The following is a 24,219-nucleotide window of genomic DNA, read 5'->3' on the forward strand; positions in this document are numbered from 1 at the left end:
AATTCTGAGGTGTGATGAATTCTCCAAAATGGGGGATTTTGGTGAGGATGCTCTAAGGCCTACCCCAACCAACACCTGGGAGAGCTGACAGAAAGAAGACAACCTGAGAGAGGAGGTGGAGGAAACGCACAAACATCGTACATCACCTGGGTGCTACTGAGGGAAAGGAGGAAGGCCTCAGCGACCCGCAGCAGGAATGACACCGAGTTTGCTGCGCTTCCTCCTGCACCACTTCAGAGGGCCTAAGAATGAAGCAAGGGGTCCTGCAGGCAAAGTGACACTATTTACAATCAAGATGGGGCTGGAGGGGAACACAACACTGTTCTCATTTTGACCAGGAATGTTGGGTATACGGGATAGAACGTATATAAGCAGAACAGGTAGATCTAAATTCTTTTTTTTTTTTTTTTTTTTTTTTTTTTACAGACTATGTTAAACAGGTAACTTGGTTTAATACAGGTGTCTGGTTGTACCTGTGCTAACACCCACACAAACCAGTAAGAGGGATCCCAAAGAAGAAAGAGGGATAGACTCAAGTTTATTACCTCCTCCCATAAGCCTTTTCACTTCCCAGGCAACAACCATTCAGTTTTTCTCTACTTGGCCTAATGGACAGCCTGTAGTGAACCATACTCACAAAGTGCAACAAAATGTAACACATTTATGCTCTCTTTTTGCTGTAAACTAGAATTTTTAGGGATATTTCCTATTGCCAGCAATAGGAAGTTGCCAGGGAAGAGTCAGTTGCATCAGTCTCAAACAGCAGCGCTATCTCGTCATGCCTCTAAGCAACAAACGTGTGGCACTAGCATCTCCTTTACAGGACTTCCACTACTCAGTTCTTAACTACCAAACCTTGGGCAAGCAGCTGACAATTCTGCCTTTTAATATGCAGTCGCTTAGAGGACAGCAAGCAAAGAAACAAGAGGCCCAATAGGACATCTTTAAAAAAAACATCTTTCAATTCATTCTTCAATTACTGATCACCACCTCAGTCCTAAATCTACTTTCCTGAAGCCTTTCTGTACTACATCTTTTGTGGTTATTGGCCAAATAATGTTCCTCGGGCCAAGACTCTCTACCTCTACTTTGTTTTCCTGAATATCCTACACATACTATTCTAATTTAAACTATACAATCATCCTCCAGCTGATCTACTTGCCCAACTCTTTTATCATCATTCTGAATAATTTACCCCTGGTTTCCTGCATGCAGCCATGACCCCCAAGCAAAATCCACTCCAGGAAGCAAAAACTACTTTGGTCAGCTTAAAAATCAAATTTGCTCCACGTCTCATTTCCAAGGAGTTTGGTATCTCTATGCCAGCTTCGCTGTTTGTTGCTCTGTGCCTTGATGTGAATTTCATTCTGGCCTCTGGCTCTCTCTGACCCTTTTTGTCACTACCTCATAGTTGAAATAATAAAATGGAATAGAATTGCACAAGGAAGTAATATAAAGGACCCTCAAACCATTATCTTCAGTACCAAAAGATACCTGGGTTGAAGGGACTGCTATTTTACCTGAGTGTCTTGTGGCCCCAGTACAGCAAGAAATTTCTTGTATACTAGGACATACATGTTCACAGTCTGAAAGTGGAGGAACTAATCACCTTAAAAGCAAGCTTGGCCCACACTAACTCCGTCACAGACCCACACTAACTCCATCACAGACCCACAGCTGCCACCAGACATTCCACTCACAGCATCTCCAGCACAACTTTTCACTCAAGGAAACTGCCAGAAATTTCCTCTACTTTTCAACTTGTCTTTACAAACCTGTCTTGCACAACTGATTCAAAAGAGTGCAATGCCGAGACAGACTAGAAGACAACACTTTTAAAAAGTTTCAGTACAAGCCCATGGAAGGGAAGGTTAGCAAGGGCACCTGAAACATTTGATGAAGCAGATCTACATTACAGGCAGAAAAAGCTGGAAAGCTCTGAAAGTGCTTGCCATGCTGCCATGCCCTGAAGCACTCAGCAGTGGTAATCAGCCAGAAAACCTGTTAGGGGGAGAGCAAGAACTGCAGCTCATCCTTAGAGCATATTGAAGAAATAGGTTGCCAGTCTGGCTGTCCCAGAAGAAAAAGGCTGCAATGCAGATCCCCAGTCACACAGGACATAAAACAAAGCAAGACAACAGAGTGTATTTCAGAGAGCCACCGGATTTCAAAGAGATGCCAACCAGGACAGTAAAACAAAAGAAGATTGCTTCAGGCCTTTAACCTATGGAACAAAGTGACTGGCTACCTTCAGTGACTTCCAGATGCTGGCATTCTCTCACCCACTTGGAAGCTGCTTCTTGCATTAGTTTTATAAAATGGGATTACACTACTCTGCCTTAAAATAAATACAAGAAAGTCTGAAGATGGAGGAAGAAATAAAGCATTTTGTGCATCTGCCTCTGTTGTGAAAAGGAGTGGGAATAAGGGGGAAGGTGCTGAAGAGTTTTTATTGGTTTTAATGTTGTTTTTTTCCTTAGCTTATCATTGACTAGTAAAGTATCACTGGACATTTTTAAGCCATAACGAACACAAGTCAGCATAGGTTTGGAGAAGCTCCACAGGGTGAGAATTGCACACAAATGCAAAGAAGATTTTCTGTTTCAGTCAAGAAATTAATGAAAAGAAGCTGGGGTGGGGGGGGGGGGGGGGGAAAGGTAAAAAAACACATTCAAAAATATCTTAGTTCAAAGTTCTAGGGAAACCATTTTCTGCAGGTAGGTGAAGTAGATTTACAAAAGGAAAGAGAATCCCAGTTTTCTTAGGATGTAAGTATTGTTTTCCTGGCAAGCAAGAAAACATTTTCGCATCAAGACAGCGAAATCAACAAATGATATGGATGAACAGTTGCACTGAAGATCTCTCAAATCCAGAGTTATGCTGTATGAGATGGAAACCAGGTTTTCAATGTCACTTCTCAGCAAATAAATCATAACCCCAAATTTCCCAGTCATGATAACATCGAAGTTGATATCCAATTCCTAATCATGAAAGCTGGCTGAAATGAACTTTCATATTTGTATTTAAATCTTTTTAAAACGTCGTCAGGAAAAAAAAGGCTGCAGTACATGAATATCAACATAATGTCAAATTCCAGATTTAAAATATCACTACTGATTTCATTAAGCAAACTCCAAAGCTTGGTCCAAGGGTTGCAAAGTCTTACCCCTGGAGGTAAACACAGATAAAAATACAGTATGGGGACTGTCTTGCGAAACAAGAGAAAAGCAGACAGAGTAGTCAAGACAACAATAAGATTACTCTAGGTAACAAACTATGGCAGGAAAAGAAAGAACAGCAAGACAACACCTAAGCAGAAACAATTCATTAATTGCACAGACACTCCAGCCTGTCTCCCTGTTGGGGATTTATAATACAGAGATTGTGTCTCGCTGGGATATGGCAAGGGATTGACATTTTTTGTTAAAGAATAAAGATAATAGTCACAAATGTGACATAGAGTAACAGTCAGAAAATAATAAATTAATAAATAAACCCATAAAAAGTCTGCTTCTTGATTCTCCTGAAGCCTTGGAGAAGAAGGGATTGGCTTCACTGGAACTCCTTTGTATTTAGTCAGCAGTTCAGAATTGCTTGGATAAGTGGGATTTTCTTTGTTTCTTTAGGTGCCAAACATCCTGATCTCCTGGCTATGGAGAAATTTCCAGGCAATTTCTCCAAACTCCTCTTTCAAAACTTTGTCTAGAGACAGGAACTTGAAGACAATTGGGAAAAAAATATTAAAATTGTGGCCAGCACATTGCTAAGAATTAGAGCAAGTCAGTTGCAGGGGCCTGAGGAAATCAGTTTCTAAAGGTCACCCCACCAGCTCTAGACCAGCATGATGATCGCATCAGTCTGAAGATCTCTCTGTGGTCCTTCTCTTGGGATTAATTCTGTGTATTCACAAGCACCTGAAAGACACTGCTTTTAAAGCTTTTTGTCCATGCGTCGTTCCACAGCTTGTAGCAATAGCTCTGAGTACTGTTCCAGCAAAGCTAGTGTCTGCTCATCTCCCAGACTCTTGGGACTTGGTAGATTGGCACCAGATCCATCATTTAGTGGCCTAGTGGTATCTTGAGACTGTGCCAGTACCTCCGTAACCTTTGGAAGCTCTTCCCCATCCTTCAGGGAATCCAATTCTTTCTTCATTAAGGAGAATGCTTCTGTCAGGAGGCCTGCTATTTTATCTTTGTCAGTAGAAGACTCCGTATCATTTAACACCTGAAAATAAAAAGGCAAAAGAAAAGAAAAAAGAATGCATTGGGTTTTGGATAGAGCACAAAGTAAGCAGTTTCAGCCCTTTACGGTAGTGAAGCCACAAAGAAGAATAACAGACCATTTAAGTGTCCTTTTCTTCAACATTTGAGACTGCCAATTTAGTCATATATGTATGCATCCAATACAGCTAGTCATACAAGTAACAGAGGCATTACCCCAATAGGATAGAGGTGGAAAGCACATTTTTGGGTAACGATCCCTTAATATTGGGCCTAAACAGGTACTGTTTCCCAGTTGCAGCACAGGGCCACAGTCTCTTCTTTCTGTCTGCCAGATGCAGCTGGTCACAGGAATGCAGAGGTCACAGCTAATGCAAGCACTGAGACTGTAGCTGCAGAGGAACACGTGGCAGAAGTTCACTGTGGAAATACCACACTTAGTACAACTTGACAGATCAGTGCAAAGCAAAGCAAACAAGATCTGTTGTACTACTCTGCATGTAATGATGGTCTGGCACTAAGGGGGACAGGCAAGTGGATGCACGTTCCTTCTCACAGCTGGATTCCCACGATAACTTGCTAATACTTTTCCCAGGCATCAAAGACAGAGAACAGAAGGTGAAAATAAAATTTAAAGCTCATACAATATTCTATATCTCTGAAGCACAGTATAAATATTAACTAATTCCCTAATACCCCTTTGAAAAAGAGCGTACTGTTATCTTCAGCTTACAAATAGGAAGAACAATCTGTAACGTTAATTGATTTGCTCAGAATACTGTAACAAGCCATTGGAAAATGCGGCAGCTGGAAATCAGGAATTCCTGCCTCAGACCTCAAGCGTAGGTGCAGAGAAGTAAACCAGGCAGCTTCTGCTACTGAACACGCAGTCAAGAGAATACCTTGAGCATGCAAGCACACATATTCGGTGCTCGTGGACTGTAAAGCCAACCTGCTAAAATAGAGACTGTGTCTGAGGTGACTCACCATGCGGTACAGATGAATGGCTTTGCGCATGCTGTCCTGGAGCTCTGATACCACATGCTCACACTGCTCTACGCTGATGCACGATTCTGAAAGGGAGGAAAAAATAAAAGCCCACACTAAGGCACAGACACTCCGATATCTGAGATCTCACAGCTGGATAAGAAAACGTTTCTTAACACATATTCAAAAGACCACATGCACACACTTCTTGTTCAATTTTTAGGGATGGTTTGAGTCAATCATTGGATAAAGTTCTAGATTGGTTCATATTAGCTAGAGAGGCTTATTGGATAAAGCTCCATTAGCTAGAGATGCTTCTTGTTTCAAACATTCCTGTTTTTCTAATGTTTAGCCTCTCCAAAGTCAGTAATGGTTTCTGCCGGATCATACAATGTTGTTACAGTCAAGGATAGTCAAAAATCACCCATGTTATTCTTATTTATATTTAAATTCAAGTTTGAAAGAAGTCTTCCAGTGGCAATATGGACTGATCTGAGGTGCTTCTAATTTAGCCTCCATCTACCTGGAAATTTACACACTCTCCTTCACATATCGTTTTGCACACCATACAGAACTGTGAGGATGACAGATTATACTGAATTATAACAGTGTTCTCTAGTGAGGGCTAAGGTCCAGAGGAGCTGACTAACAAACCCAGTCATAACAGTATCACATTGCTGAACAACCCAGGATACTGGTACACCATATTTCAAAACCTGAAAATAGAAGCAAGCAACACAGCTTTCTTCCAGTGCTCACTGGACACTAATTCCAAAGCATCAGAGCCAAAGGCCTGCAATGCTTTCATAAAATAAACACTTCCATGAGTTAGACATAAATCATGAACAAAGACATTGACAGACACACAAACTGCAGTTATCTTCAATTTACAAAGGCCTGGACAAAGGGCATTTGACTTCCTTTAGTTACCCTAAAAACTGAACTTTGTCACACTAGCACAGTTATTTCTGCACTGCCATGAACATCATATTTGAACAGGCTGCAGGGAATCTTAGCTAGTTTTATGAATACATCTAGAAGATGCATAAATAAGCACTGCTAGAAGAACATCCATTTATGTACAAGTAAATACACTTGAAAAACAAAAAGGGACATAAGCAAACCCTTCCATCTGCATTCTTCATTCCTGAATCACCCAACCTGGAAGAGCACAGTGGGTTTCTGTTCAATCCAAGATTCTTGCCCCCTTCCCCCCCCCCCCCCCCCCCCCCCCCCTTTTTTTTTAACCCACTTCTTTCTTCTCATTATTGTTCCTGGATTTCTCCTCTACTCATTTTTTATGCTGGTCTCCAGTTCTGTGAGATGGCAGTCTGGAGAAAGGTCACAAATTTAATATCAATGCTTGAGTAACAGACGTTTTCTGCCTCTTGTGTGTGGAGAGCACAGCTCTTCAGAAAGCAGCAGGGAACATTAAACACAGCAACAGTATTCAGCACATCTTCAGCATTTTAACTGTAGATTTCAAAATGCTTTAATAAAAACAAATAAGTCTCCTTAACAGTAGATGTTATACAAGCAAGAAAAAAGAAGGACAGAAAAATTAAGTGGAATCCAAAAGTCACAGAGCAAGTCAGAAGCAGAACAGGTCTCTGACTGCCAGCCCTGCAGTTCTAGTCTAAACTGCCACATTAAGATCCACAGAAGACACAGCAAATTGTCCGCATCAATAGCCAGCTCCGATCTAAACAGCTTTTCCAGCATTTACCACTACAAATTTGGGAAAAGTGATCTCCAAGAAGGTGAAGGCTGACAATCATCCACTGAGGGAAAAAAAATGTAGATCAACTGTGCTAAACCATACTAACTCACTAAATAATGATGCTGAAAGGGAATGCTTTGTACTGGGAGCTGCTTAAAAATAACAATAATAATAAAAAGAATTGAAGAATCGCTGTTTCTCTGCACTATCTGTGCTAACTCTGCAAACAGAGGTTCCTATTAACTGACCAAAAATCATGTGATATCTCACTGGATTCCCGAATCTAGAAGAGAAAACTCAGCATTGAAAGTAGAAACAAATGGACCGTTATTGCCTTGCTGTAGAAATGATTCCACAGCTCCAGGCTGCACCTCTATTGGAGAAAACTTCTCCTCTGCAGGGGTTAGGGTAAAAAAAGAAATAAAATAAAATAAAAATAATAATAATAATAGGGTTAAAAAAATAATCCTGTATTGCATACCAGTACTTCAATCTTAGGCATTTGATCCCTCTAGAAATGCAGAAACAAAAAGTGCAGCAAACCCAGAACGTCTCTCTGCAATGCTTAGGTGCAGAAATATTGTACTTCACCATTGCAGTGAATGGTGGGACAGCCTGACACCACAGAAAGTAATTGATCAAAGGATAACAGAGGTATTCCTTCTCAGACACGAATATTAACAACATAGCAAAAGGGATTACAAAACTGTGCACTGCCTCGTCCCCTGAATGTATAATATATCAGAGCAGTGGTTAACATGCAGCTTCATACTGCACAATTAAGCCGAGTAATTTGGGAAGTCATATTTCCTTTTAGGTTGTGACACAAAAGAAAAACCTCTGAAGACCGCAGCCTTGGAGGATAGGATTTTTGCTTCAGTTTGAAGTTACCTACTAGCTTTCATATGATTGATGTACCTTAAACCAGAGCCTGTAACAGATACAAGAGCTCTTTCAGCAGGTAAAATAGTTCCCCAGCTAGTATCTTTTTTCTCCAAATTAGAGATAATTCAAAAATTAATCCTTGTTCTTGATGCTCATACCCAAAGGTATGAGCCTGCATGTGCACTGTATGCCTAGCTTGCAAGTCCTCAAAGTGATAGCAGCACAGATTTTCTCACTCTCACAGGTGGTTACAGCAAGGAACTTGCCATGGCCAAGCCTTACCTCACATAACAAAACTGCATGTAAACCACTCTGGACCCTGCACATTTGCACATGTTAACAAAGTAAGGACCAAGCTGCCTGGCATAACTTCACTGTCACTAAATATCTCACTAGGTCCAGCTAATACATACTGGCTACACTTTCATCTGCTGGCTGGAGAGGCAAAGGTGGTGTAACTTACAGGCACTAAGGGAGATTCACAATGTGTCAGTTTTCAAGACTGACCAAAAAAGGTTAGAACCACTAGGTGCAATTGTTCAAGGAGGTCTACCTCCTTGTACCTTAGATTCAGCTAAAATCTAACTTGAGACATAAGACCCATAGAAAACGGAAATTAAAGACTCAGAAAAAGATGTCAGGCTGAAGAAGTGTCTCACCATTGAGGGGATGGCTTATGGAACGAGACAGGTGCAGACAGGACGAGACAGGCCAGAAGCTGGACGTAAAGAAATGTGATGGGATCGTGAAGCGGTTCACAAAGACAGGAGACAGAAGGGGGAAGATAAGAGATGGGTATCCATGCACACCTGAGACCTGTGCCGAGGCAGTTACAGATGTAGGAGACCTCGGCCTGATGGGGTCTAGTGGGCAAAGTCCAGGTTGGTTGTCTAGCACACAGGCGATGCCAGTGATCCTCTCCCTGCACCTGGGCAACGTGCTTTCAGGAGACTTTAGGTGCCGGACCTCTGAAAACTCCCTCAGTTTTAGGTTTGTGACCCCTGGCTCATCCTGGCAACCTGTCCTTGAGACTGGACTCTCCATTGGGCTCTCCTTAACAAGTCCTGCTGAGTTCTCTCTACCAGGAACCGGAGACCCAGCGGTTTGATTCTCCCTTTTGGAGGTTCGGACCTCAGGAAAAGAGGGTTTCTTTTTACAGGCCCCAGCAGGTGACTGTGGAGACTGTGGCTCAAGCAGGGTTTTGGTTTTGGTAGTGGGTGAGAAGGAGGCCAGCGTGGGTCTATCAGGCAATGGCTTAGGAATGTCAAGAATCAGGTGTGCTCGGTTTGATGATGCCAACTTGCTGTGAAAGGACTTGGGAGATGAGCAGTTTACAACTGGCTGAAGCGCTGGCTTCACTGGAACATTTTCTTTCACTGGTAACTTAATCTTCTCAGCATCTGTTGTGGGACTGAGCTGTGTCTTCTCTGGCACCGGAGGACTTGTCCTCCCATCAGTTGACATTTCAGTGGAGTAACCAAGGTACAGATTTTCCCCTACAGATATGCTCCTTGACATCTTAGCCCGAAAGCTGGTTGTGGGGTTCATGTAGGACTTTGGTTTTGCAGTCCGGACATCTTTGGCCAGCAGGGCACCAGATCCATCCATCTTCAACAGACTGGCTGATAACACCCTGCAATTGTTAGGTCTGGTATCCTTCTCAACCACCATCAGAGTCTGAGGACGCTGCTTGGCAGAAGATATCACTCCAGGACCCTTATCTGTGAAAATTAAACAGACAAACATACCAAAAATAGAAAAGGGCCTGTAGTGAATTCCAAAATTGGAAAGTAACAGGGTTGCTTCAGCTTATGTGACTCAGCAAAGCCCAGGGAAGAGGTGTTCAAAACCACTACTTCAGGTTAGTATTACCAAGCCTCAACAGCTTTCTTTTTTCTCCCCATCCCTCATACTGCTAACACACCACAGCTTACCTGATGAGAGACCTGTTCTTAAAGCATAGAGACAGAAGACCTCAGACCACTATGATCATTAACTGAAAGGCCAGAGGAAGCAAGCAAAAACTGTCAGTCCTCTAATCCACTCACATATACATGGTGTTGCAGTGACAAGGTTTATTTTTTTAAAACAAACATAGTGCTTATTGATGGCTCATGAGTTGATTTTTTCAAAACTGGAGTTCTTTCACACAGAGTGCACAGATACAGTAAGCTCCCTTATACTGCACTCTCCTTCCCTCTTTCTCCCTCCCCATGCTGGGGAGCTTCACTCTTGACCTGGAGCACCTACGCATGGCAAGAGGGGATTTCTTTTCACCTTTGGCATTTCTCCTCCCACAGGTGCCAGACAAATATCAGAAACTGATCATTAGGAGACCAGCATCTGTATTACAAATTGAAAATATTTTCCCTTGATGGGCTAAGAATTAAGAGATGTAAAGCCCACAGCTCAGAACACAGAAAGACATTAGCTTAATTTAAATCTCTACTCAGACTCAAATCTCCCCATTTCATTTCTGAGTTTATACTATCATTCAATCTGTGTCCTTACCCTCATGAACAAGGTCGTGAACTGACTGTGCCTTTCTCATCGCTGCATTCACAGGGCCTTCTGGAAACGATGCAATCACCCGTCCAGGAGCCATACCAGCTCTGCCGGCCTCCGAAGCTGATTTGCGTTTTTTCTGGACATAAACAGCCCGATGTGAATTTATACTCTCCAGGAGGTGGCTGTTCTCCAAAGCATCACCAGAATGGCTGCTGCCATTTTTCAACAGGTCTGGAGTAAATCCATTGGTCTGGGTTGGAGGTGCAATGGGCTTTGAATCCAATATCAGATTCGATGAAGAGAGTGACAAGCGTCTATAGAATGCAGTAAAGAAATCCTAATTAAAACAAGTAAGTATATTGCCCTGGACAAACAAGCATGTGCATTTAGCCAGGTTTTGTGTGATAAAAAGCCCTTTCCTTCCCTACATTGGTTTTTCAAGTCAAAATCACCATAGGCTGTTACTAGTTTGTTCTACTTATCCCTGGAGGCATTGGTCTTCATGCATTCCACCTTAAACTACCCAATCACAAATAGCACTGGGTCACTGCTTCAGGAAGGGACTTTGCAAAAGGTGAAGGCAAAAGAACAGGAAAAGTTCCAGGCAGAGGGAAGACTGGGTAAGATCAGGTCATGTCTCTTCTCTCCGCTCACCTTACTAACAAAATCTTTTACATTCTAAGATACCCCAAGAGAAACTAATTACACTTTCATAACCTTATCAAAGTATAATTACTATGACAGCTGGTCAGTACCTTCAAGAGAAAAGCTTTATTTCCTCCTCCTCTTCACTTCGGACAAGCATAGTGGGCTTACCTCAGAAAGGAGGCAACTTTAAATCTGACGTGTTTGACAGTCAAACAGATTAGAAGTCCAAAAGTTTTCATGACCTGTAACTATTTCTCTTATTACACCTCTAGGGTTGCCAGCAACTTCCTTCACTCACCATTGCAAGTCTCCAGAAACTTACACAATAACTAACCACTGGCTTTCTTCCCAAACATGAGGTCCCAATGCTACATAGACCTTATAAGAGGCACTCCTGAGAGCAGCAACAACTGCATGTGAATACAGCAATCACAAAAAAAATTCTTAACGCAGAATCTAGAGATAGCTGGTGAACCACAGAGGTACCTAAATCTGCTCTATTCTATACAATGAAATTAAATTAATTTAAGACAGTATTTCAGGTTGTCATTTTGGAGTAATACAGGGTAATTTGTTTTAAATATTTATGTACCCAAATCAACTGAAGTATTTACACTGCCACCACCCTTTTCTTCTTCTCTCACTTTTTTTTTTTTTTTTAAAAAAAAAACACCATGGGAAACAGCTTGGAGAGGCTTTTTGAGGTACTTTGGGATTGAGGATTTTTTGGAAGAATAATATAATAATATTCCCATGGAGCTTTGTATGAGACACCAGAGCACCCTGTGAAGGCATGGGACTGAGAAATGAGGCTTAGTAAGAAAGGACTGTAAAACAACGGGAAAGTTGACAAGCCTATTTTCATTGTCCAAGCTGAATGAAATGCAAAAGAATAAACAGAATATAAATGGTGAAGAGTAAATTAAACAAAAGTGATTTCTTCAGCTTAATCAATCAAGGCATTAATCACAAAACAGTTAATCACATTTTCCAAACAAAATAACAGTATTGCTTTAGGAAGAAATAGGTCACCTCAAGTGTCACAGGATGGCCTGTCCGAACCACAAGGGTCTGCAACCAACCCGCTGGGTGCAGAAGCCTGCTTGCTATTTTGGCTCAGGGCCTAGCACAAGACCTCACAGTAGTAAAAATAGACAGACAGATGCACTCAAAACAAGCAGAGCCATACCTGAGAGCCGGGGACTGGGAAAGAAAGCGAGAGGAAATGCTGAGGTTTTCAGTTCTTTCCAGACTCCTACATGAACCACCTAAAAATTTTGGTTAAGCGGAGAGAAAAAAGGAGCAATTTAGTTACAGAACAAACAAACATTTTGGCATTCATTTTCTCTTCACAGAGACTATTGAATGTGTCCTCCTCATATCCACAGGGAAATTTTTAGCTAAAACAACAAATAATTAAGTAATTTCATTGCCTTTTCTGTTCTTCTTAGATTACTCTGCCTTACATTGCTAATCTCCCTAAGGGTATGCCTCTTCCTTTTTCTCTTCCCTTTGTGTCCTATCCTGCCTGTAAGACTGTGAGGCATTGGCATCAAGCAGAAAACAAACCAATCAAAGGAGGAAAACAAAAAAAGATATTGCTATGTGCAACCATTATCAATTCTAGCACGATACTCTTTGTTCTGGAGTTGGTCGATAAAGACTAGCCAGCTCCTTTGGCACTCTGATGTCTCTTCTTCTCTCCCTCCACCCAGCATTTCAGCCTTTTCTTTTGTGGCATTTGTTTTGCCTTAACGTACCACTAGAGGCCACTATATGTCACCTATGGGGACACACACACACAGTCAATACATTCAAATACAACAGGAAAAACGGGTGCTAGAACAAGAGAAAGGCTTTTCAGGATTCCAGGGACTAACCCAAAACAACACAGACTCTAATCTGATCCACACAGACTTACACACAAACCAACAGACTTATCAAATGTTTCTAATCTTCAAGCATCTCTACACTAATTCCCTATTTCCTCCTCTTTATACATTTATACCCAGCAGAAAGTCCTCTCAGAGAAAGTTCCCCCAGTAAGCAGAGGGCTGTACCTTTTTCATCAGTGCTGCCCAGGGTCCCAAAATGCTGCTTAAGGAACTTTTCCTGATCAGGTATCTGAGGAATTTCTCCCTCTGGCATGCTGGTACCCACATCCTCCTCTCCTTCCTCTCCCTCCAGGTCTGAGATGCCATCCACACTTAGGGGCTCAGTGCTTTCAGAATCTGGAAAAAGGTAAAAACAAAAACAAAACAAAAACAAAAACTGTAACAGCATGCTCACAGTAACCTCAGTCACATTAAAAAATATATTCACCAGAGATGCTGAATTAAACAACTTAAACCTAAAATGCTACAGCTCAAGTCAGTCAGCATTAAGTGCAACTATCTAATTATCCCCCAACAGCACAGCCCATGGAATAACCAATATTAAATCAATATAAAATCTGCCTCCCTAGCTAGGAGGGCAGAACAAAGTAAAAGGTTTGCAAGGAAAGTACAATTCAACCAATTCCTGTTTCTACAATGGCTTCACTGAAGTGCCTGCTCAGATAAGCCTGAATCTTTACAGCAATGCTAGCAAGACTAGCTCATGAAGAGGATCAGCTACTACAGATCAAGAGTGCAATCAATGAACATGGACAGCATAGCCCCATCAAGTTCCTGCAGTGATCTGCATCAGATATAAATTATAATATCTTTGCATTTTACCTTCATTTGGATGGTCGGGGCTGGACAGACGACTGCTGCTGTAATCTACAGAGCAGGCACTATCAGGACTGTGTTTGTCTGGGCATCCATTGCTGTGATAATTTCTGTTTAGCTTCCCATGGGGCAATGCTTTTACCTGGAACTCACTACAAGAGAGACAGGAAAGATACAGTGCTAGAAGAAATGTGTTTTACATGTAAAGGAGCATAGTCTAACTTTAATAAGGCCTTACCTGTGTTAATAACACCTTTGATTAAAAAAGTAAGACTTTAAAGAGAAAAATAAGTTGCTTTCTTTTATCATTATACAGTACATTTTTTGCATTTCATTAAGCTTGGACAGTGAAGTCTCAAGGGGACTGTCTGACTTCCTGGGTGTTGTTAGTTTCCCATGACTACAAGGCACCAGCACTGCACTGCCCTGGCTTGATTTCCAGCACAGCTGAAGAACAAACAAAGTGGTCTACTCAATTAAAAAAGGACTAAAATCAGGCGATATACCCACACGATACAAACTCCAATTTGCCACAGATTTGAGCCCAAATGCAGTATTTTTTCCATGCTCACAACCTGCTTCTTTGAGACATTTCACTGTTGCAAAACAGAGAAGATCCCAGATTTGAGCAAGACTAATTCACTGATGAATATCATAAAAAATATCATATAGTGTTGCAGTACAGGATTCCTGATTGCTTTTGTGAATTCTTATGTTTTATTTTGTCAAGACACAAACACTGTTCTTTTTGGCTGATGCCTGAGGATGCAGAATTCACTCAATGGGACTAAATGGCAAGTACAGCTTGCAAAAATGAGTGAACTTTGAGATATTTCGAGTCTGTATCCAACGTCACCAGAATGCCTCCCTTTCTTACATGTCGGAACAGCACATGGGGCTGTCCATAATGTTATCATAATACAGATTAAAATGTAAATATAGAGAAATTGGGAAAAAGCTTGCAGTTTCAACTGCAAACTCTTGGCATGCACTGTTTTATAGAAGCCTGTCTAAAGCTATCAACCCACTCTTTTTAAAAGAGAAGGAGGAGACAAAGGAAATTAAACAGTTATTAGCATCAGGTTAAGAAGCAAAAGGAAAAATATAATGGAGGAAGGAAAAATGGAGCACAGAATAAAACAGAAAATTCAGTAAGGTAAAACTAAAACAGAAGAAACCGCAAAGGAAGGAGAAAGGTCTCCACTGTCTACAGTGTCCTTGGAAATTCTAACTCATGCAACCCATTATATTTCTCACAACAGCAACATCACATACTACATTTGTTAAATTCTTGCCCAATTAGGTTTGGAATTGTCCCAAATAATAGCATCCTGTCTTTTGTCCTGGGCAGACATTTCACTGCCATGTATACGTCACTGTTGGGTGCTTTTCCAGCTTCCAAATTTTCCCTTGTTTATTTCATCCCAGAGGAGGGAGAAAGCAAAAGGCTGCTCCCAAATCATTTATTCAACAAAATACTGGAGGAGGCTGTTAATGTGCAGTTTCCTCGGAGGAAAGATTATTTTAATGGTGCCCTTTTAGTTTCACCTTCCTTTAGCATCAGGCGGGCATAAAACCCTCAATTAAATATGCCTGGCATCAATCAAGCAGTACGTTGACACATCCAAGTTACCACACAAGCTGCAAGCAAACTAAACCAGAAATATCTAAGCCATGCATAGCAGAGAGCTTATTTTTATTTTTGACCTGCTAGGGTCTGTGGGATGGATTTCATCTTGCTCAGGGTAGATTACACACTCCTCACTTTCAGACGGTTCCAGTTCCTGAGAGAAAATCCCCTCTTCACAAGACACGAGCCGAATCACTTGGGGCCGCACACAAGACCGGTTGTCTTGGGGAGCTATTGAGCTTCCAACCTGGTTAAAAAAAATACATAAAATTAGATATTACCAATGTTTTTCCTTCAGGTCAGCAGCTGCTATGCAGACCTAGAAAGTACACGCTACAACATAGAAAGAATATCAGAAAACTGAGATTAGAAAACAGCACTTCTGTGTCTCTCCTCTTCCTCAGCTAGTAAGCTTGACTGCTATAGTTTCCTATATTGTTTCCCATTTGCAATCCCCTAAAATTCTCTCGTGAAGTACTAGACTCCCCACACCTCTCTGTCCACGCATGAAAAATATAAGCCACCTGTCAGCAGGTTATGTTAATTTTTACAGGCTGATCAGCCATAGTTTAGAGAAGTCTGTGGACCACAGCTGAAAATCATTGGCTTACTTGCACACAGTAAGCCCAATTTTCTCCTCAGTCATGCAGTTGTAAAGTAAGGAAAAACAAAGCTACCTTCAGCACAGACTGCTACTAGAAAACAGGTATTAATCTTCTGAGGTATTAGCACACATTACTTGCTGTGACCCATAGATACAGAGATCTTATCTGTGTTTTAAAGCTTACAATAATCTAGCACAACCCACAACTAAGGGTCTCATTTGAGCCACATTTTAGTTGCTACTGGAGTGCAGAACCAGTACTCCATCAAAGTGAGGTAACAGGCAATCAGACACATATACTTGTAATGCCAAGCTCAGTTTCTCAGCTTGTTTTATCCATTACTAATCAAGGAACTAAGGGAAAATACAAGTCCTTCCCCCGTCTTTGGAAAGAAACCTTGATCCCACATGGGCTCTGCTTTGAGTATTAACTACAAAAGAGTTAGCTGAGCAGTATTCTCAGAAGGTAAAGATATAAAGAATATTATCAAGCAGTAATAGGTAATAATATCAGGTAATAAATAATAATGAATAGGTAATAATAAACAGAGGCAGGGCAGATACACTCAGAGTAGATTCAACTCCTCAAAGAAGTACCACCCTTACTTTGTTGATGTGCATAGGTAGATCTGCCTGTTCTTCTCTGTCATCCCCATTGCTGTTCTGAGACAGCGAATCTCGACTTGGAGATCGGGAAACGGAGAAGGACTCCAGCTGACGCAAGTCAAGCATGGATTTCACAGTCATCTCTATGTTGCTAGTTGGCTGGGACCAGCGCCCACGTTGCCGGGGCATCTTGCTCATTGGTGCTTCCGAACGCTGGATTGCTGCTATCTCCTTGGCCTGAAATTAATTGAAAGACAGTCTTAGGGAATCAGCTCTACTGTTTGAAAAACAGGAGAGAAAATATAAGACCCATAGCAAAACAAAATTGTAACCATCTCCATAAAAGCTGTTCATCAGCTTAAAATTCCTCCCCTAATCATAAAGGCATCAAGGTAAATTGATAGCTTTGTTGAAGCTTCTTGCATGACTGAACATTCACATGCCTTGCTCAGATCCTAGTATACAATAAGCTTCAACCCTACATGATATTCAGGTCAGAAATGAGGGGGACAAAAACATAACATCTGATGGAACGATACAGAGATAGAGATCCCAAGTGAAAACATCTCTTAACTAGGTTCTATTTTGCCATCCCCAAATCATTCCTCACTGATGGGCTCCTCAATAGTTTCCCACTGCAGCTGTACCTTTCCCAGTAGCAAAAATGAAAAGTTTTCCATCTCCATGTGAATTTATTTTCCAGTTTCCCTATGATAAGAAATACAATTGGAAGATTTAGCAACTCACCCTCCTCATTTCCCAATGGGAAAGGCTTCTTGAGAGGGTAAGATCTGGATCTGGAAAGGGAAAAAGTTAGATACCTAGTTGTCATCCTTGGACAACGATCCAGCTTTTCGAAAGATCTCTTATCTCATCTTTTCCCCAAGGCAGCTTTCCTACACATTTTGAACCTACACACAACTCTCAACAGGGTTTCTCATGGACTGCCAAATCGTTGTGTCATTTTTTTATTATTTTTTTTTTTAAACACAGATAGTTTTATCAAGGTTTTCACTGACTCAGCAGAACACTTGCCAAAGTGCAGTAGCCCGTCAAAAGCTTGGGAAAAAAAACTTGCTCCAATGCACTGTAGCATCTATAGTAAAAATATCTCGAACAGGTAATGGTAATTTCCACTATAAGTTTTATCAGGCATCCTTAGAACCCTCCATGAGATCTCTTTTGAATTCTGTGGACTTATAATAACCTGTAGAACCAAGCCCATGGGATTAATACAAAAACTGTTTGGCCAGCTGGAACTAGCAAGACATTTCACAATTTAACAACGGAACACCGAAATACACCTCTGTTTAGATGTTGGAATGGACAACATTGCCCAGTGGTGCTGATCCTTCTGGTCCTGTTTTGGTCTCTTTCTGCACATACCTTGCTGTAACTAAACCCTAAGTATCTTGTGTCCTACCCCCTTCATGTTTATGTAATTTTTCTCCGTATCTGCCCATGCCCCACTCCCTTTTATACCTGAGTCTCTCTCAGTGTTGCAGTTGGACTGAATATGGAAAGATTGCAGCCCACTTAACTCATCTTCATCATTCCCTTCATCTTCACCATCCTTGTCGCTGTCTGATGAAAGTGCAGGCACAGAGGATAGGGCAGAGATGGACTCATGCCTGGGAGGCAGAAATTGGAAGAAGTGTTACAGTCGTCCTCAAGAGTTGCCCACCATTTCAAATCCTAAACCATGCAGTTCTCTACCTTATCCTCTCCCTCACAAAGAACACTCAGCAGGCTGCCTCAACTCTCCCAAACAGCCCTACATCGACCCACCCCTGAGAAACAGGGCAAGGTAAGCCCTGTACAATGGTGTGTAGAGCCTTCTTCCACGGAAACCATCTCTTACGTGTGGAATGATGACAGAAATCAGAACAAAAGTAAACGAGCCAGAGCAAGTCGAGTGGAATGAAACTTGGCCTTCCATTTCAGACTCAGACAATCCAGAAGGTCAGGACAGTAGAGCGTATTTGAAAGGCAAGTATTTCTCCCACCCTTAAGCATTTCCTCTCTGGAACTATTTTACAAATCAAAAATGTCAGAGATTTATTCCCTGTTTGACAGCAATTGGATATATGGCAAATTATTATATAAGAGAGGTTCACATCACAGATTGCACCATGAAGAACGTGCTTGAACAGCCCCCACACCATAAGAGTGCCATGCTGCACTTTTTAGCTTTAAGGCACAAGGAATAAAGTAAAACAAAATTTGGGCAGATCTTTAATCAAAGTAGATCAAACAAGCATTCCCACAGAAACCTCAGAGACACTGCAAGCACAGAACTCCCCAGTAACAACTCAGAACAATTACCAGCACCAAACTATTTATTTTCCCTCTTCCCCTTCCTCCCCTCACCTCTTCAGACAAAAGAACCAAATGATTTAACCCACTTTGGACAATTGAAGAAATGAAGAATCCCTAAAGAAAAATTGAGTAGCGCCCACTCTATGGCCTTGAGCTACAGTGCCAAACTCATCATTAGTGACGTTTATAGGATACCAGTTGTGGGTGTTGAGTGCCAAGCATTATTCATGAGATAAAAATTGCTCATCCACCAAATACAGATCATCCTGGCCAGGAACCAAGTTCTCCTGCAGCTGACAGATAGCAGGCAGTATTAAAACATGGCAAGAAGTAGTTAAGGTATTTTAATCTTTTCTCTTCCCACAGAGTGGCGGAACTTTCATTTCCATTTTATTAGGAGTGGCTGAGCAATAATTACCCAATCCTTTCAGATAAGCTATAGGATGTTCTGGCAATAAAGAAGAACAAAACGGACAGCACAGCCAGTTGAGTTGACCAGTGAAACAGGACAGTTATCCAGTGAAACAGTTTCATGTTGGCTGCACTTATCTATTTCTGACATATGAGTATGTCATTTTCCATCTTTTCTACAGTCTTCTTGTGTGTCCATCTTGTCATTCTCATGGTCTTGTGCTTGAGCCGGGAAATCCCAGTGAAGCTCAAGCACCACAGTACAACTGGGGCTATGACAAGATTTTTCCTGTGAGATATAATATATCTATATATCATAGGCAATATTAACTTTTATCAGTAACTCAGCATCTTTCTGCTTGTGTCCACCATGGTTGTTTGAGGAGATTATCAAGGAAGAAGGGTTGGATTAGACCTCTTAGCATCTAACTGGTTGGATGTCTTACTATGAGGAGGTGATATGGCAAGGCAAGGTTATGTGTTTGCTAAATTCCTGAATGTACTGTTATTGGTGTAAATGGAGAAGGGAGGATTACTATCAACATGTTTTATGTTACAAATAGAAAGATGGCCTCTATCGATCAGAAAGGTACTTATAAAATTAGCAAGGGAAAAAAAAAAAAAGTAGTATTTTCCAGCATCCTCAAAGAATCTGAGTAAGTGAATGGAAAACATATTTTGCAAGTTAGATGGGCTTCTTTTTTACCTTATAGGAAGTGCCAAGCAAATTATGAAGTTAGATGTATCCAATACAAATGTACGGTTCTATCATATTACACAGCAAAAATTCAAGCCCACTTCTACATCCTCCTTTTTACAACTCTCATATGTTTTTCAAATTTAGTCCTGTGACTCAAATGCAGATATCTGAATGGGATTTTCAGAAGGATCTTAGGCCCACTGACTTCAAACAGAGATACTTCTGAAAATGAAACCTAGGTTCACAAGGTCTTGAGTGAACTCTTCTGCTTGCCAAAGTCAATCCTTCAGTTTGTACTTCACTTCTTTCTCCACATTCATCTGTGTACACTGGATTTTCTTCTAAGCACATTCCACACGTCCTCAACACTCTTCCTCAGTTCTTGTTCATGCTCGGATGAAAGTCAGAGTAATACAGGTTTCAAGCATGGGAGTTGCTTCTGAGTAAGCACCACATGAGAGCATTCTGACACGGAAGGAAGAAGACTTCTGGGGTTTTGTTGAATTCCTGTTGAGAACAGGTTCAGTCAACCCCAACAAAGCATCATTACACCTGAATGAATGTTTCAGAGTAGCTATTCCAGAACAGCATGTACAGACATGTCCAGGTCCTATGATATGTGCGACTCAGTGCAAGGATTTTAATTGTCTGTGTTCTTGTCTTCTTCCTTTGCTAAGGAATTATCCCCTTCTAGTACCATGCCTAGATTTTGTTCTGTGGGGATGGGCAGAGTCAGTTGCCCTTCAAAGTTCCCAATTTCTGAAGGGTCGGCCAGCACAGGGTCCATGGCAGGGAAGGACCTTCAGTTAGAAAGTCTTCAGGACATATAATATAGTAGACTTAGAAGTGCTACATGTATGTACGGAGCTCAAGTATTAAGACATCTGATATTAGAGTACTCTGTATTCTTTTAAATGTCCTCAATTTAACCTTTCTTTCTTTTCTTTTCTTAAAACAACACAACAAAACACAAGAATGTCAACTATCCATTTCAACAGATATGTTATCAGCATTCCCACTCTGATCTTGTGCTACTTAAACTGTCAGCTCTGAGAGTCTATTTATGAAACCTTAACATCCTATGTGGTAGGGTACACTAGCCGATTCCATCCTCTGCCAAATGCCTAAGGGTTTTAAAATGAAAGTTACCCTGCATTTCCTGACAGAAAGATCACAGTGCTGCTGACTTCAGAGCTTCCCTGGTGTTAAAACCTCAGCAGCTCAGCACAGACTCAGGCACCACTTTTGATCTGGCATCAAAAACCTGCCCTATTATGAGCCCTGGAAAAGGCACAGCTTTCCTGGACTGGACCAAAGCCTCACTGAAAATTTGATAAGGAGCTCCTCTTTCCAGATATACCCAAGGGCACGCAGTACTTCTTTGTCTAAAATTACTGTATGTTTGCCAATGTAATTCAGATAACATTTCCATCTTCTGCTATTTATACCAGAGCTTCAATGAAAGTCACAGAAAAAGTGACTTTTAAAATTAAAAAATATAAATGCTCAGCTAAAACTAGACTAATCGCTGTAAACATTCCACAGTAAAATCAATTTAAAACTTCCCTTCCAAAAATTTGAGACGAGCTTTTCTAAACAATAAACGCATACTTGGATCAAAATCAAAAGCTGAATTAAAAGGCCTCTACATGACTCCTCAGCTGAAAACACAAATGTCTCAAAACCAAAATGTACCAGCAATATCAGCTGAGTAAGTTCTTTATCCCAAACAATCAAAGCTCCTCATGTTCAGCAGATAAGAGAAAAGCACACATCAGCAATTCCCACAACTAGAGGCAGAACTAGGAGGCTATCAAGGGCACTGTGGAGAATGATGGGTCATACAGGTTGGATCAGTTCCAAAATAACCCAATGTCTCATAAGGCGAGTCAGAGAAATCCACCAGAGGAGAAGCTTTAGTATCTCTAGAAGTTTTTGGATAGATTAAAAAGGCTAAGACTCATTTTGGAAAGAAGGTTGGATGGGGGGAGTTTATGACAGAACCTTGGGGATGACACGTATCTGGATGCAGAACTACACTTCACTAAAGTCACAATATTCAAAACCAGGAAGCTTTCAATGAACTAGCAGAAGTGTGGCTTAAAATACAGAAAAAAGTCTCTTTCCATAGAGAATACTGAACTCCTGGAACTTGTCACCATGGGAGGGTGCAGAGGCAGAGAATATTACAGAGTTCAAAAAGGATTTATACAAATTCATTGGACAATGGCTCCATGACCAAAGACTAAAGGGAACAGGCATAGATGTACCTCCTAACATCCCATATGCAACAACTGAGCGTAAGGCAAGTGCACCACAGAGGTCCATATACCAAGGATCAGTGTCTCACTAAACAGCACTTCCACAGACAGACAGAACACTGAACTTTGTGGAACACTGGTTAGACACAGAAAGGCACTTTCTACATGTTTACATTCCAGATGTTATGCATTTGGGCTAATCCCTACCCTGTCAGTTGCAGCTGGATAGAGACAGCACTGTCCTGAATTAGAAGTCTCCTGCTCCCCACTGCCACCTCAGCTCAGTTTTGTTTCCCTGGTAGTATTTTGGTTATTCGTTTTGTCATAGTCTCATCTTATGGAACTGTAGAATGCATTACTACCCACACCAAATTCTAGTAATACCATTCTAGAGAAAAACTAGTACAATGACATATCACCAGCCAGGGATCTTTCTTAATACCATCGTGACTCCTTTTGAGACAACAATTTTATATCTTAAGGTATAAACCAACTCTCTACTGCAACCTACACATACAGACTTTGGAAACACAACCAGAACAGCTCTAGGGCATCTAGAAAACCAATCTCACTAAAGTTCATTAGTTTCTCTTCTCCCACCTCAGTAATGCTGGTCCAATAGGCTCTTCTTCCATATTCAGTCCCAATCCAAAATGCTCTGGAGTTATGTCTTTGCTGAAATCCAGTGACCACAGCGGTCGATCAAAACTAAAAACAAGCTTTCAAAGCTGACCAAACAAGAAGATTCCAGGCTTGCAAGAAGGTAACCAAACAAGTTTAATAAAGTGCTGGGGTTGGCGTGGCACTAACACCGCCCTTCAGCAAGCGTCTGTGATGGAAACAAGTATCACCTAATGCGGAAGAGAACTGGGATTATCTGTCACAGGCTGAGCCTCAGTAGGGTAAGGCTGCAGCTGCTGGAATAATGGAGAGTCTGCTATAAAAAGCACATTGCTTGACAGCTCCAGAATTTTGGCTAGAAAAAGGCTTCATGAGTTCTCCTAGTATCGTTACTGAAAGCACTTATTAGGCAAGAGTTGTTTCAAGAATGAACAGATCAAGACCTTCCCAAATGAAACTATGCAGACAGACTTGTTCAAATGTTACTCGCTCCCAAAGGGAGCGGGAAGCTTCTTGTGATACTCTAACGATCAGTGTGGTAAGTCCTCCAAAGCTGTGGCAACTTGTATATCCAGAAATCAATCTGTAGCCATTCAGAGGAGGAAAACTGGGACATAGCATCAAAAAGCTGTTCTTTTTTTCTTTTTTCTTTTTTTCTTCCTTTTTTTTTTCCCTCCACTTTGATCCCACATCAGCTTTGTCAGGAGTCTTTCCTATGTTGCTTTTGGTCAAATGAGTCTCAGCTATTTACTAACTATAGAGAAACCAAAGACATTACACTAATAATTCACTATTTCCTCTCCCTCTTCTTCTGCATAAAACCAGCGTCTGTGTTTAAGAACAACTTTTTAAAGAAAGGTCACCAGATAAATTTAGAGCTATTTAGTTTGTAGACTGTGGTAGTTTTTAGTTATGTTGCTCACCAAGCAAAAATAATAATGGTTTGGCTGGCAAGAACTTCTCATGGAAATTATTTTTATATTTATAATTAAAGGTGACCTTCTTCAAAGCCTCCTGAAAATAGTTAACAAACAAACAATACAAATGTAAGAACTTCTCAGAATTATGATCAACATGGCAAACTCATGCAGCTCACGGGTTTATGTCAGTACTGCCACTACAGAAAATTGTCTTTAAATTGCTTTCAGCCTAAATCCATAGAGGATTCACGGAGGAACAAGGCTTCCTTGGTGGGATGCTGTGTACCAATCTCAGTACTGCTAGATAAACTGCTTATTAGAAGTTTTTGACCACATTGTTAAACTAAAATAAGACACATGGGGCATTACATAGATATTGCAATCAGTGAAGCAACACCAGGTAAGCCTGTCTGGAATATCACAGTCGGGTTGGTATATCCAAAGAAGAGGCACAGAAATCATGGCAAA

General features: G+C 41.1%; 1 protein-coding gene across 3 annotated transcripts in view; it reads right to left on the minus strand.

Moving 5' to 3' along the window:
• Window positions 1–415: 415 nt before the first annotated feature.
• The window catches only part of MAPKBP1 (mitogen-activated protein kinase binding protein 1), a 94,726-nt gene continuing 70,922 nt past the window's right edge, over window positions 416–24,219 (minus strand). For 2 of the 3 annotated variants that reach the window (XM_035328625.1, XM_035328624.1), the window contains 11 exons: window positions 18,002–18,150; window positions 17,267–17,316; window positions 16,520–16,756; window positions 15,387–15,556; window positions 13,686–13,831; window positions 13,029–13,199; window positions 12,158–12,236; window positions 10,324–10,634; window positions 8,472–9,533; window positions 5,208–5,293; window positions 416–4,224 (listed from right to left, as the gene is read on the minus strand). In XM_035328625.1, coding sequence (XP_035184516.1) covers window positions 3,931–4,224; window positions 5,208–5,293; window positions 8,472–9,533; window positions 10,324–10,634; window positions 12,158–12,236; window positions 13,029–13,199; window positions 13,686–13,831; window positions 15,387–15,556; window positions 16,520–16,756; window positions 17,267–17,316; window positions 18,002–18,150 — 2,755 coding nt within the window. In that variant the 3' untranslated portion in view covers window positions 416–3,930. The remainder of the gene's footprint in view (window positions 4,225–5,207; window positions 5,294–8,471; window positions 9,534–10,323; window positions 10,635–12,157; window positions 12,237–13,028; window positions 13,200–13,685; window positions 13,832–15,386; window positions 15,557–16,519; window positions 16,757–17,266; window positions 17,317–18,001; window positions 18,151–24,219) is intronic. The other variant, XM_035328626.1, reaches the window with a different exon arrangement.

The sequence above is a fragment of the Oxyura jamaicensis genome, chromosome 5 (genome assembly GCF_011077185.1).
Source record: "Oxyura jamaicensis isolate SHBP4307 breed ruddy duck chromosome 5, BPBGC_Ojam_1.0, whole genome shotgun sequence".
Taxonomy (NCBI): Eukaryota; Metazoa; Chordata; class Aves; order Anseriformes; family Anatidae; genus Oxyura; species Oxyura jamaicensis.